The following is a 23,785-nucleotide window of genomic DNA, read 5'->3' on the forward strand; positions in this document are numbered from 1 at the left end:
TTTCAATGGAAGTTCTCAAGAGGCATATACAATGTGCTGTCATTAACATTTTGATATTACATGGAATGGCTTACAGGTCTGTCTTGAGACCTATTTATAATACCAAATAAATATGGCTAAGATGGCAGAATATATATTTTAATGCTGTTGCTTTTAATGAAATGAATTTTCAATATTTCACCACATTCAGAGGGCAACTATTCCCTTGATTCCAGCAGAATACATTCACTGGGTGCAGTAATTAAATTTGGATAAAAGAATTTCAAACCCTTGAGGGGAAATACTTTTTCCTGGCATCATTTACATAATGCTTCTATACTCTGAGGAGAAAAAAAGATACCCTTTAGCTCTGCTATTATTACAAATAGCATCCATCTGTGAAAGACATTGGAGTTTGAAAGCAGCGGCATTCTCCTATTCTTTTAATGCTTTGCAAAGCATTTCTTGCATTTTCTATGTTTTTTACATTCAAGACGGTTCTCCCAATCATCTGCTCACCATTTTAGTAATAGGGTACATGAAGGTCTCACTTGATTAAAAACCTAGATATTGTGTTTCTCACGGTCTCTCTGACAACTATATTCTTGTCTTGAAAAAGGGATTAAGTTTTTGCTTGGTTGGTCATGCCTCTATACCTTATGGCTGCTGGAAGTGAATGTGATTAAACTATATTCTAGCTGTAACACTTTTCCGGGAATGTTGACATTTTGGAAACATAGACCATGTGGAGGCTTGGGGATTTATTCACACCAGATATTTAGGTAAGTATCTGTTGAATATTGGAATGTGCAGCATTTTATCGTTGACTCTCCCCTCCTTGCAGACATCTCTCCTCCCTGGATTTTCATGACACTACTCTCTCTGCTTTTCCTTCTATCTTTTTTGGCAGCTCCTCCAACTCCTTTGCAGGATTATCATCCAAGCCCCAAGCCCCATATGTGTGTATTTAATAGGGCTCTATTCTAAGCCCTCATCCCTTTTTTCTCTACAAACACAGTCTCTCTGGGCAATCGTACAAGCTCTTATGGGTTCAATGAGTACCTTTGTGTGGAGAGCTTCCAGATCTATATATGCAGCCCCGGTTGTTTTCCTTGAACTCTATCTTGCATTACAAGCTGCTCCCAACTAAATGTCTAGTAATATCTCAAACATGTTTCCCCAACCCCCAACATTTCTACTTCTGTTGAGGGAATGCCCATCCTTTCAGTCCCCCAGTTTCATGACCTTGACTCCTCTCTCCCTCCCACATCCAATCATTTGCCAAGTTTTGCTGATCTCTACAGTATATTTCACAGATGAAGTAAACCAATCTGATGATGCTTCATTATGGCGTGGTGCGGAACCTGGGTTCTTGAAGGTTGCACCTTCATAAGATTATCATATTTGGTAGGTTCTACCACTGCGGGAAAGCTTTGGATGTGGGTCTTTTCCTCTCCTCTCCATATTCTATCTCTTGGTAACCTCATCAACTTCCATTGGTTTAAGTATCATCTCTATGTAGTTAACTCCCAGATCTAAAAAGCCAAGCCCAGTCCCTTTCTGAGCATTATCAACTGCCTATTAGACATGTCATACTAAATGTCCCAGAGACATTTATCTTATACTCAACCTATCTAAAACCAAACTCATTATCTTTCTGCCCAAATCATCTCCTCTTCCAAACTTCTCTGTGTCAAAGGTACTAACATCTTTCCAGTCTCTCAGGTTCATAATTTCAATGGCCTTCTCATTCTTCCTTGTTTCATATATCTATCCAATCAGTTGCCAAATCTTATTGTTTTTGATATCATAGCAACTTTTGCACCTTACCCCTTCTCTCTACTCACATAGCCACCTCATTGCTTTTCACCTAGAATATTGCCATAGCCTTGTCATTGGTCATTCTGCCTCATTTCTCAACATGCCAGTCCATCCTACTCATTGCTGGCAGAGTAATTTTTTTTTAAATGTAGATATAACCACATGACTGTCCAGCTCTTTGGGATACAATGTAAACTCCTCAGTTTATCTTTTAAAGATCTATATAACTTGTCCTCAAATTACCTTTCCAATGTCACTGAATATTATTACTTCCCCTCCTGTAGTTCAATCCAGTCAAACTGGCCTCCTTTCTGTTACACACACACACACACACACACACACACCATCGCTTCTCCTTTTCATGCCTTTGCAATGGTCATCCACTTGCCTAGGAGGCATTCCTCCTTGCTCCTATCTTGGAGTCCCTCTTCCTTTAAGATGCATCTCAAGTACCATTTGTTGCATGAAACCTTTCCTGATCCTCCCCACCTCAATTATTATTTCCCTCTATCCCAAACTACTTTGTACTTAACCACCTTGTATACATCTGTATTTATTCACTTTATATTTATGCTATATATTTCTTATATGTGTACAAATTGTCATTACACATGTGTACAAATACACATGTGCATCATACATAAGGGATATATGAAATTGTACATTATAAATAATATTTATGTACAATTGCTTGTGTATGTATGTGCATATATGTGTACGTATGCTCATATAAATACATACATATTATATATAATGTAATATATATTATACATATATAATTTTTGCTATCTCTCCCATATATTCTATATATGGTATATATTCTAGATTCTTTGGAGTAGCCTTGTTTCATTTTCTTTTGTATTTGTATTTTTAGTGCTTAGCACAATGCTGTTCACATAGTAGGTACTTGGTAAATACTTAGTGATTCAACAAACACATATAAATCACCTGTCATAGTATTAGGCTCTGGGGATTCAAATGCAAGACTTTTTTTTTTCTAGAAAGAATCCAAAGATAAACATGATGCATTTTCTTTTTTTTTAAATTAATTTATTTTTAGTTTTTAACATCTATTTCCACAAGATTTTGAGTTAAAATTTTTTCCCCGTCTTTCCACTACCCCCCCACCACAAAAAAGCAAGTCTAATGAATACCCCTTCCCCCAATCTGTTCTCTCTTATAACCTCCCCCATCACTCCCCTAACTTCCTAGTAGTGCAAGATGGATTTCTATACTCCGGTGCCTGTATATCTTATTTTCCAGTTGCATGTTAAAAAAAAACACACACACACCCAATTTTTTTTTTAACATTTGTTTTTAAAACTTTGAATTCCAGATTTTCTTAATGAAAATATTACTGATACATCTGGCACAGAACTAATTTCAATTCACAAATATTTACAGTAGGATGAGATGATGTTTCCACTATTTTTTTTTTCTTATCTTTGAATGACAAATTCCAGGTACATTTTTACAATGGTTATGATATGACCTCAAATAAATATATCACTAGAGAACATGCTGGCCTTACATAAATGAGGGCAATCATTTCTCTTAAGTGACCTAGGAAGAGGTGCAGGCTAAGCCAGTTCCTGAAACTTTATATACCTGCCCCAATACTAACACAAAGAACAGATAGGTCATTGATATGTTTCTGATGGGGAATTGAGGCCACGCTGCCTAGTCTTAATACTTGTGGCTCACTTCTTTTTCCTGAACAGGGATTTTCTTGTTAGTAAGTTAAGAGAAAAAGATAAGTGAAGATCAACAGGCAGCTGGTAGAAGCAGGAAATGTCCATGTCCTCAAGGAGTGGAGAAAGAACAAAAGTTTTAGGCCTGAAGTCCCTTACGTTAAAAAGATTTTAGAAGAAAGGATCTTCCCACTGAAGAATTTGAAATGTTATAGCACAGAATGTTCCCAATTTCCTCCTACCTGAGCATCTGAGTGCCTTGTGATTAGCTCCAAAACACAAGGACATAAGCATTAATCTAAAGTGTATAATTTTGTGACTAAATCATGCTGGTAATTCCAGCTAAATTCATTTCAATGGTTAATTCTTGGCCATTATGGTAAGAGCCAAGTCATCAGTTGGCTATTACTAAGCAGAGCTAAAACTGGTTTTGTTCATAATGGGTTTCCAAGATGTAGTATGGTGTAGTATGAAGAGCACTGGACTGGAAATCAGAGAACCCACATCCAATTGCTCTGCCATTCACTAAACCATGTAAATCAGAACAAGTCATATAACTCTCTGAGCCCCAGTTTCCTCCTTTGTAAAATAAAGGGCTCGACTAGATTACTTCTAAAGTCCCTTCTGGCTGAAAATCTAAACTTATAGGATTGATTCTATGAGTATGACTTTGCATATATAAAAAACAAAGAATGTCCTACAAATACAAAAGGATATGATTTGTGATTTTGTCAACACTGCAGCTCTCGGTTATTTAGTTAGATAAGTTTTAGGGGATTTCCTGAGCCAGGAGGAGGCCAATGACTTTGAAGCTCACAAAGCTAGCAACGTCAAAGGTACGAATTGAACTATGGTCTTCCTGACCTCTTGACATATGTAGGCACTTGAAAGTCAGGATTATTTAAAAATTTTTTAAATTTTGGGGCTACTTAAACCATAATGCATAGGCACAGTAGGTGCTTACCTGATGGGATATGAGAAGCATTACTGTCTACTCTACCCAAATATCTCATTTTCTTGATTTATTTGCCTTCTACAGCTCTGTTCTGCTTTTTTCCTGGATGCAGATTCCCATTACATATGGAGGCATAGTTTTCAAAGGCACATATTACCTGGGGGCAGGAAGGAGTTGGCAAGACTGGGATTGGGAAAAGAAGTTCTAGTTTAGTGCTGTGCTGGGTGCCACAGAGGATTATGAGGGAATATAAGTAAAGTCCTAGCCTTCAAGAAGCTGATACCTTAGGTGGGGAGACAAGGCAAACAATAAAATAAGTTAAAAGTATAATAAGAACAATAAATTATTAAGTCCCAAGAAGAAATTCTTAGAAGAGGTAGTGTCTGATTGTTGTTGTTCATCCTTTGTTTATGAAGAGGACCAATGACATCACAGGTGATGTCTGCACTTTTGTGTGTGAACTGGATTTAAGAGATGCAGCTTTGTGCCAAGTTGTTAGCCTCACTCTCTTTTGCAGAGTCATCAAAGTCTGGTAGCAGGACAAAAGTCAAGAAAGATAAGGGATACAGTGGGACCTTGGCATGTCTGACCAAGCTCTAAGTGCACCCCAGTGCCTGCTCCAGCCACTTTGATGGCCTTTGGAACAACCTGTTCTCATCCACCCAAATGCTTGATGTAGATATTCCCCTAAACTCACTGATGGGTTTGAGGCCTGTTGGCCACCCTCAACCTGGTTTAACCCGTCTGCCAAGATGGTTTTACTGGGGTATAGCGGCTAAGCATTACTATAGCTTTTTGGAGCCACAGGTGAGAGTTGGGTGAAAGGTAGACACCAAAGATGGATGAACAGCCCTGATCAGCAAACCCTCACACTGCAGGTTTCAAGTCCTCCTGAACACCCCATACATCATCTGAACTGAGTCTTTGAAGGAAGACAAGGATTCTGAAGGGGCAGAGAAAAGGAGGAAGTACATACCAAATACATGGCATTGCCTGTACAAATGTATGGTAATCAGAGATGGTGTACTGAATTTAGGGAATGACAAATAAACTTTGGCTAGAGTATGTGAAGGGGAGTAGGGTAATGCTAAGCTAGAAAGGTAGGTTGCAGTCAGATTGTGAGGAGCCTTAAATGGTTTAAGAGTTTGTATTTCAAGATTTAGCTCAAATCTAAACTTTTCTGGGCAGTCATTTCTCCCCAAATAATTGAACTTACCTATAAAGTATTATTTACAGGTTGTCTCCCATTAGAACATTAGTTCTATGAGGACAGGGATTGTTTTTGCCTTTTTTTGGTATTACTAGCATTTAGCACAGTGCCTGATACATACACAACAAGCATTTAATAAACATTTGTTGAGGTAGTGGGGAGCCCCTGAAGATTTTGAAGTAAGGGAGTGACATGATCTGACTTGTGCCTTAGGAACAAATTTATACTTATATTGAAGATGAAATGGAGAAGGAGAGTTTGTAAATAGGGAGAAGAATTAGGAGTTTATTACAGTGAGAGGTCCAGGTGACAAGTGATGAGGTGTTGAAATGGGGCAGTGGCCTTATAAGTAGAGAGAAGTAGATGGATGCCAGAACTGTTGCAGAGGTAAAATTATAAGAGTTGGCAACTCACTGAAGAGATGAAGAGTCAGAATTAAAGATAATTAAAAGGAATTCTGGAAAAAAATTAAAAACTAAAAACCTATTATTGACTCAGATGGGGAAAGCCAGATTATCCTTGAGATAACTGATCAACGAAATAATTTCCTGATTATAATTTTTTGTTTTCTGAGTACATCCACTTAAAAGCTAATTATGAGCAACAAATATTTGTTGGATGATGAATGAGAGCAGGGGAGGGAGGGAATGCGTCATTCTTTTCCCTAATGGAACTCTCAGCAATGATGGAGGAGACAAATGGACAGCAAATGGTTTTGAGACCTACCAGCAGATAGTAGAATCACAGATTTAGATCCATAAGGGACCTAAGAAACAATTTATTACCACCACCTCATTTTAAAGATAAGTAAACAGGATCACAGAAACATGAGCATTTAACCAAAATTATAAAGTGGTAAGGAGAGATTGGGATTAATCTACTAATTAATTACTCCTATTTCAGAGAAGTAAAAAGCACTGGATTCAGAGAACTTGGAGCCTTGGGCTCAAATATTTTCTAGCTGAATGACCACAGGCAAATCATGTTACTTCTCAACTTTCCTCATTGGTAAAATAGGGATAGTGACATCCCTATTTCACAAGTAGTTGTATATATCAAATGAGATAATGTATATAAAGCCCCTTTTCAAACCACAAAACTCTGTGACAGTTTTATCATGATCACCAATAAAAAAGTTCAACAAATTCTATACAACACTCCAGAGAGTTAACCAAGACCCTAAATTCTTAAACCACGAACTAAAATAAAACACTGAGAGATCCAGGATATGAGAGGTGGGGTGTGGGAAGAAGGAATGGGAATAGTGTATAACTGACTGGTTTCATTTGCTAATTAAAATTACTTCAGGCAGGCAGGATGTCAAGCTAAGTTTCATTCTCTAGGTCTTTCAGATGAAAACGTTATGTCTAGCAAATTGCTAATAAAATTCCATTACAACAAAATAATTCAGATTTTTCTCTGAAGATTTTTACAAGTGGATGTTACTGTAGGTTTGGCACTCTATAAATACCTCAGGAGCCCTCAATAAATGTTTATTGGGCTGAATTGCATTCAGTTTTATTCGGAATTTACAGTTCTATTTCGTGTGACTTGTCTGTGAGTTAGGTTCCCAGGAGCTGTTCAACCATAGGCATGCTAACTAAGATTGTGAACCTATAAAGACTTGGTAGAAAAAAGCTACATAAAAACAGATTCCAAACACTCATTTTGAATAGTTTTTTGTTTGTTTGGGTTTTTGTGTTGTTTTTTTGACTGAATAAACCAGCCGTTTTGTTATCATATAAATACAGCCTGTCTTAATAGATTTTTGGCATCCTTCTGTGAAGTAAACAGAGAGAGTGATCATTCTGTAAAATGTAACCTGTTAATTGTTTTGTGCTATGACAGGTAAGATAGGGGAAGGTGAAGTGTCTATAAGAGAAGGCATAAAGAATATAAATGTCATTCCTTTTGTTAAAATCATTTCTTTGAAAGTTGCCAAAAGGGACACCTGAGCAAGAAATATTTTTCTTCCTTTCCTTTGTCTATTTCATCTTTTTCAGATTTGTAGATAAAAATATGATTATTAATAATTTGGGAGAAAGGACTCCCCTCAGGTTTTGGTAAAAAACTATTGTGCAAAATTTTATCTTCAGTCTGGGTTTCCCATTGGTATTTTTGTGATGTTGGGACAAAATATAGAAGGCTCTCACCACACTCTTTGGAAGAACTTTTTTTTTTGGAGGGGGGAGGGCAGGCAATTGGGGTTAAGTGACTTGCTCAAGGTCGCACAGGTAATAAGTGTGTCAAGTGTCTGAGGCCGGATTTGAACTTAGGTCCTCCTGACTCCAGGGCCAGTACTCTATTCACTGTGCCATTTAGCTGCCCCTTTGGAAGAATTTTTGCAGTGAACTCATGGGAGTGATCAGGTAAGAGGGCTGTAGACCACATGGCTGGGGGGAAAAAATCCACACTGATGGAATCACAGATCAACTTGAGTATTGTGTATTGGAGCATGTGTCAGTCAAAAATGAAAATTACTTCAAAACTAAGCCAATATCCTAATAAGTTAACATAATGGCATTTTAGTGATTTCCCTGGAAAACTGTGGTTTTTTTGGTTTAGAGAATTCCAAGGAAGAAATCCCTTTTTGATTGTAGGCCAATATCATTTCTGCAACTTAATCTTAGGGAAATATATCTGGGACACTGGAAACATAAGTAACTTGCCCAGGTTCACACAACTAGTACATGTCAGAGATAGGCCCCCAAATCCAGTCCTTAATCTCAAGGTAAACTCTGTATGCAATACACTGTATATGTTAATCATTGAACATATGTAGAAAGACCCACACTAGCATCTCTAGGAAAAAAATTTGTTTCTTAATTCCAGTATTTTGTGATCTCATTGATGTCTGCCCTTCCAAGTCCTTCCAAGTCTACAAGATTACAACCCATTTAGGCTTGCCCAACCTGTGTGGCATCTGACCATGTCCTACTCTAAATCATGTCTTGATCCATTAGTAAACCAACAAATATTTACTAAAACACCTACTATGTGCCAGACACTGTCCTGGTCATTGGAGATACAGGTACAAAGGATGAAACAATTCCAACTTGCAATAATGTTATATTTGAACAAGAAAATAAGTACATATAAAGATATATACCTATATATAAAGAGTTATAGCTATATATAAAGATATACATACACACTTATATATAAAGATATATACCTATAATATAAAATTGACACATACAGATATATATGTATGCAAAGTCGTAAAATGTAAGTAGTTTGGGAAGGCATTAGCAATTATGAGGGTGAGTGGGAAGGATCAGGAAAGGTTTCATATAGAAGATGGTACTTGAGGCAGTATTCTAAGGAAACAAGGTTCTCTATGAACTGTGAGGTAGAAGTAAGGAGGGAACACATTCCAGGTATGGGGGTCAGACAGTATAAGGGCATGGAGACAAGAGATAGTGCCATGAGTGAGAAACACAGAAAGCCAGTTTGGCTGCACTGTGGAGAGGGAGTATGGTCCAGCACAAAGTGCTGAGTGTCTTCCTTTACAAATGGCACTACAGAATTTTAGAGTTGGAGGGGACCTCCAAGTAGTTAGCATCTAGTCCAACTTATTCCCAAAAGGAAACCACATAAAAACATCAGTATTATGTGGCTACCAATGCACCCGAGAACTATCTGTTGTTTATTTCTTACTCTTGCCATGTAACCAAGGAATCTTTTTTTTCTTCTGGGTAAATAATTTTCTTGTGCAATTCATGCCTACTGTCCAGACTACAACACAGCTGGATAAGAAACCTACAGAGGTGGTCCATCAGTAAAATTAATTATAAAAGACACTGTGAATACATATATACATATATATGTATATAAATTTGCATATGTTTCACACACACACACACACATTACTGAAGAAGGTGCTCCATATAGAGCGAGTAGCTCAGGCTGAAGCATCAGATTGTGAAAGTCCTTGAATGCTAAGCTAAAGAGTCTGAACACAGGGTTATAGGGAAGATGAAGAAAGAATGAATGCAAAGCAATTTGTAACTATAAAATGCTATATAAATGCCAACTGTGATAACATATTTAAAATAGGATTAAAAAATAAATTTATATAGATAACAAACCTCTATTTTCTAAGTTGAGCTAAACTGCTTAAAGTAATACTCCATTCAAACTTCTGTCAGTTCTCATCCTTTTGACCCTTGACCAGCTGTCTCCAAAGAGGAGGCCAAGGTGTTATCCTACAGAGGGGCCATTGCCTGACCCCCATGGGAATGTGATCAAACATCTGATGGTAATAAGTCAAGTTGTATCCCATTCTTTCTTTGATAGACATTTGTGGAGCTTGCCTCTAACACAACCACAACAATAGTTATGCCCCTATAAGTATCTTCGCCCCAATTTCCTTTGCTATGAGAGCTCACAAGTACTTTCCTTCTGAGATGAAAGTGAGTCTCCAAATCACAACTGTTGTTTGGTGGCAATGAATAAGTGAATAAGACAACCCTCCTCTCCTTCCTTGCCTTTACATTTTTGTAGGACAGAGTGAGTCACACAGGGACTTTCTCCCCAAAACTGTCCATCTTCCATACTTGCCATTATTGTCAAGGCCTTCAACATCCTTCTAGTCACCTGGGTTTCTGCAACCTCAGGATCATCTCTGACTCCTTGTTTCTTCTCACCCCACATACACATGTTTAATCCTTGGTCAAATCCTGATGGTTCTAATCTTCCACATTTGTCCCCTTTTGTACTCACATAGCTACCATTCCAATTCAGGCCTTACCACTTTTCACCTTAAGTACTGCAATCATCTCCTACCTCATATTCATTCCTAATGACAAGAGGGATATAGATAGTGTACAAGATTTCTTGTTTACAACAAAAATGCAGATGTAATTTTACAACACTCAGAATAATAAAGGCAGGTAGAATTAAATTCTGCTTTTCTTCAAAAGGAGAGTATCTTTTGCTGAATTTTAAATATTTTCCTTGAATAAACATTTTCAGTAGTCCTAGAGGTTAATGAATGATAATAACTGTTAGTTAATAACACTACTAAATTAACTAATTAATGGTTAAGTCCTTTGGGAAATGTCAATGCAGCTGTGGCCTATTCCCTAAAAAAACCCCTTTATTTATTAAATCTAGACTTAGAAACTAGACAAATTATGCTGCTTATTCTCTTCAAAAAATAAAAACGTCCCCAGAGATTCCTCTATGCATTCCTCTAATATGTTTAAAATAGAATTTGCTTTAAAAAAAAAGAAATTTACATACAAATATTCAAAAACATTTATTTTATAAATTCAAATACATTAATAGTAATACTATTCATTACACTCATGCAGGGGTCAAACTTCTGGAAATCAACAGCTACAAAGTAGAAAGTCAGTAAATAAAGTGCCTGGCCATGTAAAAGAGCTATCATAAAATTCTAGTACCAAAGTCATATATTTTATTCCTGGGGCTAAAAAATTGTATTGACTCTTATTTAGCACACTGTTCTAGCAGACTTAGTTATCTTGTTTCCCAGGGGATAAAAGATTAAAAGCAGTAAAGGAGAATGAAAAATATTTCTCATTTTCGAATGGTAGAAAAATGGAGGGAGGGCAAAGGGGATACTGTATCTGAATCCTTTTTATTCATCTGTAGAATGAAAATATGCATTTGTTATGGAATGAAAAAGAACAGAGCCATCATGTGGCTAGAACCAATGAGTGATCTCTTTACTACTGTGCAGGGATTTTGTGCTGAGATCACTTTAGGGATTCTGTGTTGAGATCACTTCAAATTGGCCATGGACCAAGAAAGTGACTACAGTTCCTTGGAGTTACAAGGCCACATGAGCCCTCTGGTTATGCAATATTGGTAGCTGAAGACTTGTGAACAAAATCAATCAAAAGTTCTGATTTCAGATAAATCAGGCATGACTTCAACAGGCAAACCCTCAACATTTTGTTTTACTCTACCTGGGGAACTCCAAAGGTTTCAAAACCTCAGAACATTCACGCAAGTCAAGGATGGCCTTTTCAATACCCAACCCATAATTTGGGCACCATGGGGGAAACTGTAAACTCTGCCACTCACCCCTTCCCTAAAGCCTTAACAGATAGCATCATGAATTACAGAGGCAAAAATTTAAAAAGAAAAAAAAGTGTGTTCTTTGGTGGACAACCTTCTGGTGGTGATTTCTCTGAATTTAGCTCCTCCCCTGGATTACACTTAAAGGTTTTTCAGTTTGTTAGACCCTGCAAAAACTTGTGCTTTATGTAATCTTTGAGAAGCCAGGGTCACCTTCCTGCTACAATGAAGCAGCAAGGGTCTTTAAAGGAGGATTGACAACAATAGCAGCATTTAAATAATGATTCAAGTAGAATCTGGTCCTAATAAAATAACACATGAAACAACCTGCTCCCAAGGCTTCTCATGACAAAATTATTACCTAATCACCTACCAAAACATCTTTGAAAGAATCACCCCTGAAGTCCTAGGATGAGGGATTCTTAAGCTAGGGTCTTTAATTTTGAAAAATTTTCTTATGTTTTGACAACTGTATTTCAATCTAATTGAAATTTCCAAATCTAATTTCCAAATCCTACATATTTAATTTTATGCATTCAGAAATATTCTGAGAAGGGGTCCAGAGGTTTCATCAGATTGCCCATGTGGCCCATGACACAACAAAGTCACGTTCTCATGAAATCATAAGAAGTATCCTGGCAGTCTTAGAATCAGGAGTAGTGGAGTTCAAATGCTAACTCAGGCATGTAGTTTTTCAGGGCCCGAATTTCCTTATTTATAATAAGACAGGGTTGTCCTCCAAGGTCCTCCAAGGTCCCATGTAACTCTAAATCTATTATCCTACAACTACCCAATCTCTCTGTTTGATGAATAATGTGATGGTGATAATAGGAGCTTCCTTTCACTTTTGGACAGCCCCTAATCAGTGGGAAGGTTGGTTTTTTTTTTTAATTCCCATCAAGCTGGAAATTGCCTCTCTGAACTTACACTTATTGGTCTTCCTTATATAGGTATCTTATGTTGAAAAAATCTACCTGATGAAATTAAACAGTCATTTGAATAAGGAAGCTATTTCTTAAATTGATTTATCACTTAAAACATCAAACAAATCAAAATGAGTAAAAAATGAATGCAAATAACTCACGGTCCACATCCAGAAGGGCACGAATAGATTTAGCCAGCTCCCTAGATTCCTGGACCAGGCTTGCTGTGACATTGCGTCCATTCCTTCCGAGCTGTGGGAACAGTGTTTGAGAACCTAACACTGATCTTCGGTCACTAAAGGGAATGGGGAGGGAAAGAAAATAAAGTATAATTATTTTTTTAAATAATAGGAACTGATATTCCTTCTATTAAAAAGGATAGCAATTAAGATGTCTTAAAAACAGGACCCTGGGTTGGTGAGAAATTTGTGCAAAAGAAAATAACATCCATTCCTGGTATTATATTGAAAGATTCTGAGAATGCTGGGGCACCATCATTTGTAATTTTCAACCCGATCTGTGATTGTATGTCACTCATAAAATAACCTTTAAAAAGGGTGCAAATTTTCAGCCAAATTTAAAATACTTTAAAGCATTTACTTTTTTTTTTTTAAAGTAAGTTCTGTGTGACTTGAATACAACCTGATACACTTAAGAAAAGACAAAGTCTTAATGGGGAAAAAATGTTAAGCAAAATACCTAGAAAGGGACACAGTGTTGAACTATGAACAAAACAGTGATTGTTTATGTATGTGTTATCTAGATATGTATTGAGTGGTTATAAGAACAGACAGGAGGATGCAGTGGAACAAATATGGAACCAGTTATCCAAAGTTCAGAGGATCCAGAGTCCCATTCCTGCCACTAAGAACTACATGACCATGGGGAAGTCACAAACACTCAGTGTCTTGGTTTTTTCAAATGTAAAGATATAGATTCTACTTGTACCACATATTTTACAGTAGGATGAGTAATATAAATCCTGTTTCCCCCCTGCACATGATACTAGATCAAACAGAATGATAGGTGTTTTGTAACTCTAATGTATTACATAAAAGGAAGTTATGATTATTAACCATTAGCCATGAAAAATTAAGTGCCAGTATGCTAATTCAAGTACAATCTTCATCTTTCCTTTATGCAATTTCTAAGGCTGTCTACAGTAGATAGAATGCTAGGCTTGGGGTCAGGAGGACCTGAGTTCAAATCTTGTCTTGGATACTTACTAACTGTGGCTTCGGGTAAATCAAATAACCTCTCTCACTCTTGGTTTTCTTTTTTTTTTTCTTTTTGGAGGGGGGAAGTCAGGGAAATTGGGATTAAATGACTTGCCCAAGGTCACATAGCTAGTAAGTGCCAAGTGTCTGAGGCTGGATTTGAACTGAGGTCCTCCAGACTCCAGGATCAGTGCTCTATTTACTGTGCCACCTAGCTGCCCCAAGCCTTGGCTTTCTTACATACAAAATGATGGAGCTAGACAGGATAGCCTTTAATTTCTCTTACAGCACTAAATCTATGATTATTTATGACTATCACTTGAGAAAAACAATGAGTATTCAAACTAGTTCACATTATGGCTTGAGGTAGGGTAAGAAAAGAATCTGATTAAAATAATTCTAATATATAAAGATATATTTTTGGTCCAGACTTGTGGTTTCTTCTGTATTTGGAACTTCCAATATGCAGACTCCATTCACTGCTACAGATAAACAATTCATGTTAAAATTATCTTTGAAAGTTGAATGAGAAATTGAAAGGTTAATTGATTTTCCCAAAGTGACACAGCTAATATGTATCAGAGCCAGGATTTGAAACTAGGTTTTCCTGGCTCCTAAGCAGGCCCTTTAATGGTTGGTTTGAATGAGCCAGAGAAATGGGGCTTCATTTACCAGTGAAATGGGGCTCTCCAAGGGCAATAAGCTATAATCTCTCACTGAATCTAGGAATCACATAAAAGCTTGCATGAATGGCCCTGGAAGTTTGCCAGATTCATTCATCCCAAAGGACAGGGCATTATGTTGGAACATGGACAAAAGTTGACAATTGCAGGTATTTTTTGACATTCAATGTGAGAGTGGGATGGGGACACACACAGAGCACCTTGAAACAGAATGAGTCATCCTCAATCACTGAATGGCCACTGTTGGATAACAAAGGGCACCAGGGATTATTTTGTGCATTTTAGCAAAAGGGGCCCAGCTGGAAGGAGATGATGTCCCTGTGAAGAGTGACAAATGCTATAAACCCATGTCACATCACCTGGAAAATACATGAAGAGGAATCCCTTCTCTGCACAAGGCAAAAGATAAAGAGACCTGACAGGTGTATCAAAGTGACCTTAGACAAGAGGTGCAGAGTAAACAAATATTATTGGTGCTCTTCTTGTTCTTATCAGGAAAATGAAAGTGGGTCATTTTTGTATCAAGTCTGAAACATACTGTAGATGGGATAGCCAAGGAGGACCACCAAGAAGATTTTTCTTCTTATATCTATTATCTGATGGGAATGACAAAAAGAATGCAGTATTTAAAAAAATCTGGCTGGTTATAAAAACTGAGTAACTAAATGGGAATTGGCTAATGGGACCAAGCTTTTGATTATTAGTTTTTATTTATTTACACAAGTAAGGGGCAGCTAGGTGGCACAGTAAATAGAGCACTGGCTCTGGAGTCAGGAGGACTTGAATTCAAATCCAGTCTCAGACACTTGATACTTACTAGCTGTGTGACCCTGGGCAAGCCACTTATCCCAGATTGCTTCATCAAAAACCAAACAAATGAACAAACCCCCCCCCCCACCCCCCCCCCCCCCACCCCCCGCCAAACAACCACCACCACAACAATTTAAAGGGAGCTAACATGGCAGAATAGGGCAAAGAGGTGGTACAGTGGATAGAGCACTGGTCCTGGAGTCAGGAGGAGCTGAGTTCAAGTCCAGCCTCAGACACTTACTAGCTGTGTGACCCAGGGCAAGTCACTTAACCTCAGTTTCCTCATCTGTAAAATGAGCTGGAGAAGGAAATGGCAAATCACTCCAGTATCTTGCCAAGAAAACCCTAATATGGGGTCACAGAGAATTGGACACAATTGAAACAACTCAACAACAACAAGAAGTATGGCGTGGTGGATAGAGAGAGATGGTCTAGGGATTGGGAAGACCTGGGTTGAACTTCCATCACCACTTCTGACAGATACTGAAATAGTTGTAAGATGGTGGTACCCAATGGGATTTACTCTGTGAATCCTTTACAACAACAACAACAACAAAAATGTGTTGTGAGCCCCCAGGGTAATTTAATACGCTACTCACAATAATCTAATATTTAAGGTGTCATTACAGAATTTTTTTTTAGCATGAATTCCTAGGAATATTATTGCAAAGGGTCTGCAAACCACTAAACGGGATGCACTGGTATAGTAGACAGAATGCTGGACTTGGCATCTGGGAGATGCGAGTTCAAATCCTTCAGGCACTACTAGCTGTGTGACCCTGAGCAAAGCACTTAAGCACTCTCAGCTTCAGTTTACTTATCTGTAAATGGGAGTAATAATAGCACCTACCTCGCAGACTGTTGTGAGGATCAATGAGATAATGTATGTAATATGTTTTGCAAACCTTAAAGTGCTACATATATCTTCTTGTTATTGCTGTTGTTATAGTGGTTATGTGTCCTTGGGTAAGTTACTTAACCTCTAAGTGCCCTAGCCAACTTTCTAAGATAGACCATGGTTGAAATGCTGATCTGCCTAAATGGAGGAATTTTCCAAACCAGAAGTTTTCCACATAATGAAATAACAAATCCAGCCCTAACTGTAAAAACATAGGGAACTAACTTTGCAATGAGAGAAAGTATTAAAAAACAGTCAGTCAACAAACATTTATTGAACACCAACTATAGAACAGGCACTGTGCTAAGGATACAAGGAAAGGTAAAATAAACGATGTAGGCAATAAGCATTTATTAAGCACTAACTATGTACCAGGCACTGGGCTAAGTGCTGGGGACACAAAGAAAGGTAAATGACATCCCCTGCTCTCAAGGAGTTCCCAGTCGAATGGGGCAGACAACATGTAATTTCATATTATCTAAATTTAATATTACCTTAAATTTGACAAGGAAGAAGAATGATCAGAAAGCACTTCTTGGATTGCCTACAGATAGATAAAACAATGAAAGACACATGTGAGTTTGACGCCTTGTTTTAAAATGTTTTCAATTCAAGCCACGTTGATTGCCTATGGTGGTTATAGCAGACGCCACAGGAAAAGCCAGACCTGTCCCTGCTCTGAAGGAGCTTCCCTTCTACTGGAGATGAAATACGAATCTGAACAAGGCCCCCTGAGGTCACTTGGGGAGGAGGAGAGAACAGCCAATTAGGGCTGGGGTGGGGTGGTAGAGGGGACGCTGTGGGGATCGGGTAAGGCTTTAAAAAGAAGAGAATACCTGAGCCAAGTCTTGAAGGAAGATAAAGACTCATGTCTTCTCCATGACTTATTAGCCAACATGGATTAATATTTTCTAACCTTCCAAATCTGAGCTAGAAACTGAGTAAAAGACAAGCTTCTGTTGTGAGAGGAAAAAAATCACTTCTATCTGCATATACTTCTCAGAAATGCTGATAGAGAAACATCTCTCTCTCTTCACAAGACATAGGGATCTTGGGTATCACTTTCTCTGAAGGTCTGACAAAAATATACCCTAAAAACGAATGTGCTTTTGGTCACCTTTTCTCAGCTGTTTCTCTTTAAGTGTCTGGGTCACAATAGCCTGTCTGCTCCCTACCTGTGTATTCTTAAATCTTCCATTCTTTCTTCCTAAAATCAGCACTCTGGTCATGAGCAGTGATAACATTTCACTTAGCCATCAAATGTGAAGCTTTCCTTCAAAAGACCTGACATCATTAATAATACATCTACACGTGCAAATCTACAAAGTGCCACCATCTGTGCGCATACATGCATCATACACAACACACACGTGCACAAACGCATGTATGTATGTGTGCACATATTGTATACATCGGTCTTTTTCTGAACCAATAATATCCGAGTTCACATTCTTCCTTTTTCCCTTCATTTGATGGAGGAGCATTCTTTTCTCTATGGAATGTGTATGTAATAAGTTGCAGTCCTGCACTGGGTATGTCCATGCTCTTGCCACACCTACGATACACACTCAGCTACAGAATAACGTGAGTAGGCAAATTTACCTCAACAAAGTTCAACAACTTCTCCGTTGTCAGTTCGAAGGTTTTCCGAGCTGTTTCTGACTTCCGCAATTGGCAGTCCAACACCGTGATTCTCTTCCTTAAGTCCTGAAAACTGTCCTGGTGAGGAGACCCAGAAAGGAGCTTCAGCATTTCTTCAAGGCTGTATTACTGGCAACAACTCATTTCTCTTATTTTCAGTTGTTACTAACAAATAGGAAAAAAATCTCCATAGAATTCTCTTTTCTCTGTCTTAGTGGGGCACTCATCCAATGAGAAGTGGGGTGGTGGTACAGGAGAATGAACATGGGAGTAGGAGGAAGAAAGTTGTTTATGTTCAGTTGTTTTTCAGTTGTGTATGATTCTCTGTGACCCCAGGTGGGGTTTTCTTGGCAAAGATGCTAGGGTGGTTTGCCATCTCCTTCTCTAGCTCATTTAACAGATGAGGAAACTGAGGCATATAGGGGTAAGTGATTTGCCCAGGATTACACACCTAATAAGTGTCTGAGGCTAGATCTGAACTCAGAAAGATGGGTCTTCCTGACTTCAGATCCTGCCCTCTATCCACTGAGCCACCTAGCTGCCCCTATCCAGTAAGGAAGACCTGGCCTAAAATCCTACCTTCTGTGCTGACTACTTATGTGACCTTGGGCTAGTCATTATTCTTCTATGGATCTCAGTTTGCTTACCTATAAAAATGGGGTTTGAACTAGATGAACTCTGAGGTCCCTTCTAGTCCTAAATCCATGGCATACCTACTATGTGCCAGGCATTGTGCTCAGCTCTGGGCACACAAATGTGGAAAAAAATATATAAAACTTAAAGCAATTATTTAATACATGATCAGAATTGATGTGGTAGTAAACTTGGAGTAAAAAGCACCCACTATATAAGTAAGCAGTGCCATAAAGTTTAAAAACATCTATTTTTAGTAAAATAGCCTTGCAACTCTCTACTCTATAAGAAAACAGTTATGTTGATTCCATCTTCAAATTATAACGAATGGAGTCAATCTTGATGACAGATTTAGAGCTGGAGGGAATGCTGGAGGCCATTTAGTCCAATGTCCTTATTTTTATAGATGAGAAAACAAAAACCTAGAGAGGTTGTGACTTGCTCAAGGTTACATGGGGAGTAAGTAATAAATCTGAGACCTGGGTCATAAAATGACAGGATCACAGATTTAGATCCGGCAGGGACAGGCCCATGGAATGGAAATGGGCTATGAAGTCCATTGCTTATTAGAGTGTTAAAAAATCTGTTAGTCCAAAACCCTATTTTTATTACATAGAAGGAAACTGAGGCACGGAGAAGGTAAAATGATTTGTCCAAGGTCACGCATGTAGTAAGTAGCAGGATTTGGATTTGAACTCAGGTACTTTGTCTCCAAATTCATCTTACTTTCTACTGTAACACACTGCCTAGCTGCTGCATAAAATAATAATTGGTTCAAATTTTATTCCCTGAGACATGTATATCATTTTATTTTGTTGTAAAAAAAAAAACTTGGTTAAAACATATGGTACCCTTTAAATCTGAAGTGAGGTGATGGGGAGGATTCATTTCAAAACAAACATTACTTGGGGACAGGAGGATGAGGTAGGACCTTGGTCTTTCATTGCTTGAATCTATTACCTTCAAACATTATATTCTTTTTTTTTTAATTCAAGAAAAATAAACTAGGATTCTTAGAAGCAGAAAAGGCCATCATTGCCTGCAATTCAATGTTAATGCAGTCGTTCTAGAAGTGAGGGTATGACCTATGCCACACTGACCGATGACCCAAATAAATTTGGGGTTCCTGCTCTTCTCAACCTAAATATCTCTTGAGAAAGGAACACTCGTGACCTTCTTATTACTCCTTTCATGACACATCATTCCAGTTATTGGAAAAAAAAATAAAAGACAAACACTGACCTACTTTAGAAGAGCAGATGAAAAGAAAATGAAAACAGGATATATGGCAACAGAAAGGAAACCATGGTAACTATAAGAAAGAGGGAGGGAGAAAAGCAGGGGGAAGAGAGAGAGCGAGAGAAAAAGAGAGGGAGAGAAAGGGGGAAAAGAAAAAGAGGGAGAATGAAACAGAAGGAAAAGAGAAAAAGAGAGAGAGAGGAGATGAGAGAGGGAGGGATGGAAGGAGACAAAGAGAGCAAGAAGGAGAGAGAAAATGAGGGAGAGAAGAGAGAGAAGGAGAGAAAGAGAGAAGGAAGGGAGGGATGGAGTGAGGGAGGGAGGAAGGGAAAAAGAGACAGCGAGAGAGCACTGTTTTGCTTACTTGGCTCTGGCCAGAGTGATCAGCAAGCTGCGCCTTCAGCTCCATAATTTCAGCCTCTAATAAGCGAATTACTTCCTCATAGTCCATTTCCATTCCATGGGCCTGTCTCTGTGCTGCCTCAGCAAGATGAAGCCTGCTTCGCAGGGCTCTCGTTTCTTCTACGACGGCTTTAGCTTCCTGGAGACGACAAAATAGATTCCATTTTAAAACATCACTCAAAATAATGGGTCAGTGCATCAAACAAAATATTTTCCTCCCTGTATCGGGGGATAAAATGAGGTTAACCAAAATTTTACTCTTTAGCTTCCAATGTGAATAAGCAGGATGATTATAACAGAAGACAACTCACTAGCTCATCCATAGTAACCTTGATGAATGATGTTGGATGCCACATGACATTTTTCTTCCTTAGGGAGAATACTGTAAACTTGGATCACATATAGCTTTATAAGAAGCATATTTTAGTGGCTAGAGAACTGGCTGTGGAATCAGGAAGAAATGGAGTCAAGTTCAGCCTTTGACATAGAAGGGATGTGTGACCTTGGGTGAGTTACTGAACTTACTTGTAAATGCCCCCAACATTTTTCTAAGACTATTAATTATAGATGAGCTGCTAATCTGTAATGGTAGAGGGAGTTTCCATGCCAGGAATATCCTAGACATTAAATCACAATATAGACCTGGAGCATGTTACTTTATGCAGCCAGCATTAACATTCTGAAAATACAAAGAAGAGGAAAGAACAGAAAAGAAAAACATGGGGGACAAATGGTTTGGAGGGGAGACAAGCAGGTAATAGTAAAAAGAAATGCAAGGTAGGGGGGTTATATCTCAGCCCCTGGTGGATCCTGAGGCTTCATCACCTCATAGAGCAATAATCTTTTTTTTTAAAGTACTTTAAAAAAAATTATTTGTAGGTTTACTTTTAGTTTATAGGATTCAATTCCACAATTCCTTGAGTTTCACATTCTGTCCCCCTTCCTTGCCTCCCCCCCATGGTGGCATACAGTCAAATATAGGATCTGTAAATACTTTCACATTAGACATTAGTCAGGTTATAAAGACGGATTGTATCAGATGGAATGGAAAGTGGTAAAGAGGAAATAAAAGCAAACACGAAAAGGAGAAAGATCAGGTAGTTTGCTTCAATCTAGATACAAACTCAGTTCTTTCTCTAGATGTAGACATCTCTCTCCATCATGAGTCTTTTGGGATTGACTTTTATCACTGCATTGCTGAGAAGAGTCCAGTCTATCAAAGTTGGTCATCACACATACGTTGTGTCTGTAATTGTGTATAAATTTCTCCTGATTCTACTCTTCTCACTTAGCGTCAGTTCATATAAGCCTCTCCAGGTAAATACGAAGTCCATCTGCTCCTTGTTTCTTTATAGCACAATAGTATTCCATAACATGCATATACCACAACTTGTTCAGCCATTCCCCAATTGATGGGCACCCTGTTAATTTCCAATTCTTTGCCACCACAAAAAGAGCTGCTATAAACATTTTTGTACATATGGGTCTTCCTCCCACTTCTATAATCTCTTTGGGATATAACCCTAGGAGTGGTATTGCTGGGTCAAAGGGTATGAAAGTATTTATAACCCTTTGGGCATAATTCCAGATTGCTCTCCAGAAAGGCAGGATTAGTTCATAACTCCACCAGCAATGCATTAGTGTTCCAATTTGCCCACATCCTCTTCAGCATTTGTCATTTTCCTGTTTTGTTATCTTAGCCAATCTGACTGATGAGACGTGGTACCTCAGAGTTGTTTTGATTTCCATTTCTCTAATCAATAGTGATTTAGAGCATTTCTTCATGTGGTTATAGATATCTTTAATTTCTTTCTCTGAAAACTGTCTGTTCATATCCTTTGACCATTTATCAGTTGGGGAATAACTTGTATTCTTATAGATTTGACTCAATTCTCTATATATTTTAGAAATGAGTCCTTTATCAGAGACATAGTTTGTAAAAATTCTTTCCCAATTTCCCAACTCCCTCTTAATCTTGGTTACATTGGCTTTGTTTGCACAGAAGTTTTTCAATTTAATGTAATCAAAATTATCCATTTTGCATTTTGTAATGCTCTCTAATTCTTGTCTAGTCATAAAGTCTTTCCCTTTCCACAAATCTGAGAGATAAACTATTCCTTATTTTCCGAGATTGCTTACAGTATCAACCTTTATACCTAGATCATGCACCCATTTAGACTTGATTTTGGTATATGGTATTAGGTAATGGTCTATGCCCCGTTTCTGCCCTACTATATTCCAGTTTTCCCAGCAGTTTTTGTCAAATAGTGAGTTCTTATCCCCAAAACTGGGGTCTTTGGGTTTATCAAACAATAGATCACTATAGTGATTGACTGATGAATCTCGTGTGCCTAATATATTCCATTGATCCACTCCTCTATTCCTCAGCCAGTACCAAATAGTTTTGATGACTGCTGCTTTATAACACAGATTGAAATCTGGTATAGCTAGTCTACCTTCCCTAGCATTTCTTTCCATTAGTTCCCTTGATATTCTGGACCGTTTTATTCTTCCAAATGAATTTTGTTACTATTTTTTCTAGCTCTATAATTTTTTGGTAAATTGATTGGTATGGCACTAAATATATTATTTAATTTAGGTAAAATTGTCATTTTTATTACATTAGCTCAACCCAGCCATGAGCAATTTATATTTTTTCAATTAGTTAGATCTGACTTTATTTGTGTGAAAAGTGTTTTGTAATTGTAATCATATAGGTCCTGGGTTTGTTTTTGCAGGTAGATTCCCAAATATTTAATAATGTCTACAGTAACTTTAAATGGGATTTTTCTTTCTATCTCTTGCTGTTAGATTTCATTGGAAATATATAGGAATGCCGAGGATTTATTTTATATCCTGCAACTTTGCCAAATTTATTTATTGTCTCAAGTAGTTTTTCACTTGATTCTCTAAGTATATAATCATATCATCTGCAAAGAGTGATAGCTTGGTCTCTTCTTTGCCTAATTTCATTCCTTTGATTTCTTTTTCTTCTCTAATTGCTACTGCTAACATTTCTAGTACCAGACTGAATAAGAGGGGTGATAGTGGACACCCTTGTTTCACCCCTGATCTTATTGGAAATGCTTCTAGCTTATATCCATTACATATAATATTTGCTGATGGTTTTAAATAGATGCTACCTATTATTTTAAGGAAGGCTCTATTTATTCCTATACTTTCTAGTGTTTTTAATAGGAATGATGGTGTATTTTGTCAAAAGCCTTTTCTGTATCTATTGAGAAAATCATGTGGTTTCTGCTAGTTGTATTGTTGATATGATCAATTATACTGATGGTTTTCCTAATATTAAACTGTCCTTGCATGCCTGGAATAAATCTTACCTGATCAAAGTGTATTATTCTTGAGATAAGTTGCTGTAGTCTTTTTGCTAATATTTTATTTAAAATTTTTGTATCTATATTCATGAGGGAGATTGGTCTATAATTTTCTTTCTCTGTTTTATCTCTTCCTGATTTAGGTATCAGTACCATATTTGTGTCATAAAAAGAATTTGGGGGGCGGCCAGGTAGCACAGCGAGTAAGAGCACCGGCTCCAGTGTTGAGAAGACCTGGAGATCGAATCCCGGGCTCAGACACTTAGCACCCACCCAGAAACACCTGGACGTGTA

At 37.8% G+C, this 23,785-nt stretch overlaps 2 protein-coding genes across 6 annotated transcripts in view; one reads left to right on the top strand and one right to left on the bottom strand.

Annotated features, from left to right (window-relative positions):
• The window catches only part of STXBP4 (syntaxin binding protein 4), a 244,315-nt gene that overhangs the window by 85,314 nt on the left and 135,216 nt on the right, over window positions 1-23,785 (bottom strand). For all 5 annotated transcript variants that reach the window (XM_069067474.1, XM_069067471.1, XM_069067473.1 and 2 more), the window contains 4 exons: window positions 20,116-20,292; window positions 17,841-17,957; window positions 16,733-16,782; window positions 12,792-12,925 (listed from right to left, as the gene is read on the bottom strand). In XM_069067474.1, the coding sequence (XP_068923575.1) occupies window positions 12,792-12,925; window positions 16,733-16,782; window positions 17,841-17,957; window positions 20,116-20,292 (478 nt within the window). The remainder of the gene's footprint in view (window positions 1-12,791; window positions 12,926-16,732; window positions 16,783-17,840; window positions 17,958-20,115; window positions 20,293-23,785) is intronic.
• COX11 (cytochrome c oxidase copper chaperone COX11) overlaps window positions 1-23,785 on the top strand; it is a 234,639-nt gene that overhangs the window by 67,341 nt on the left and 143,513 nt on the right. The gene's annotated exons all lie outside the window — the stretch shown is intronic.

Source organism: Petaurus breviceps, unplaced genomic scaffold (genome assembly GCF_028583685.1).
Source record: "Petaurus breviceps papuanus isolate PSGF00001 unplaced genomic scaffold, PetGlider_PUasm1.0 90750, whole genome shotgun sequence".
Classification (NCBI taxonomy): Eukaryota; Metazoa; Chordata; class Mammalia; order Diprotodontia; family Petauridae; genus Petaurus; species Petaurus breviceps.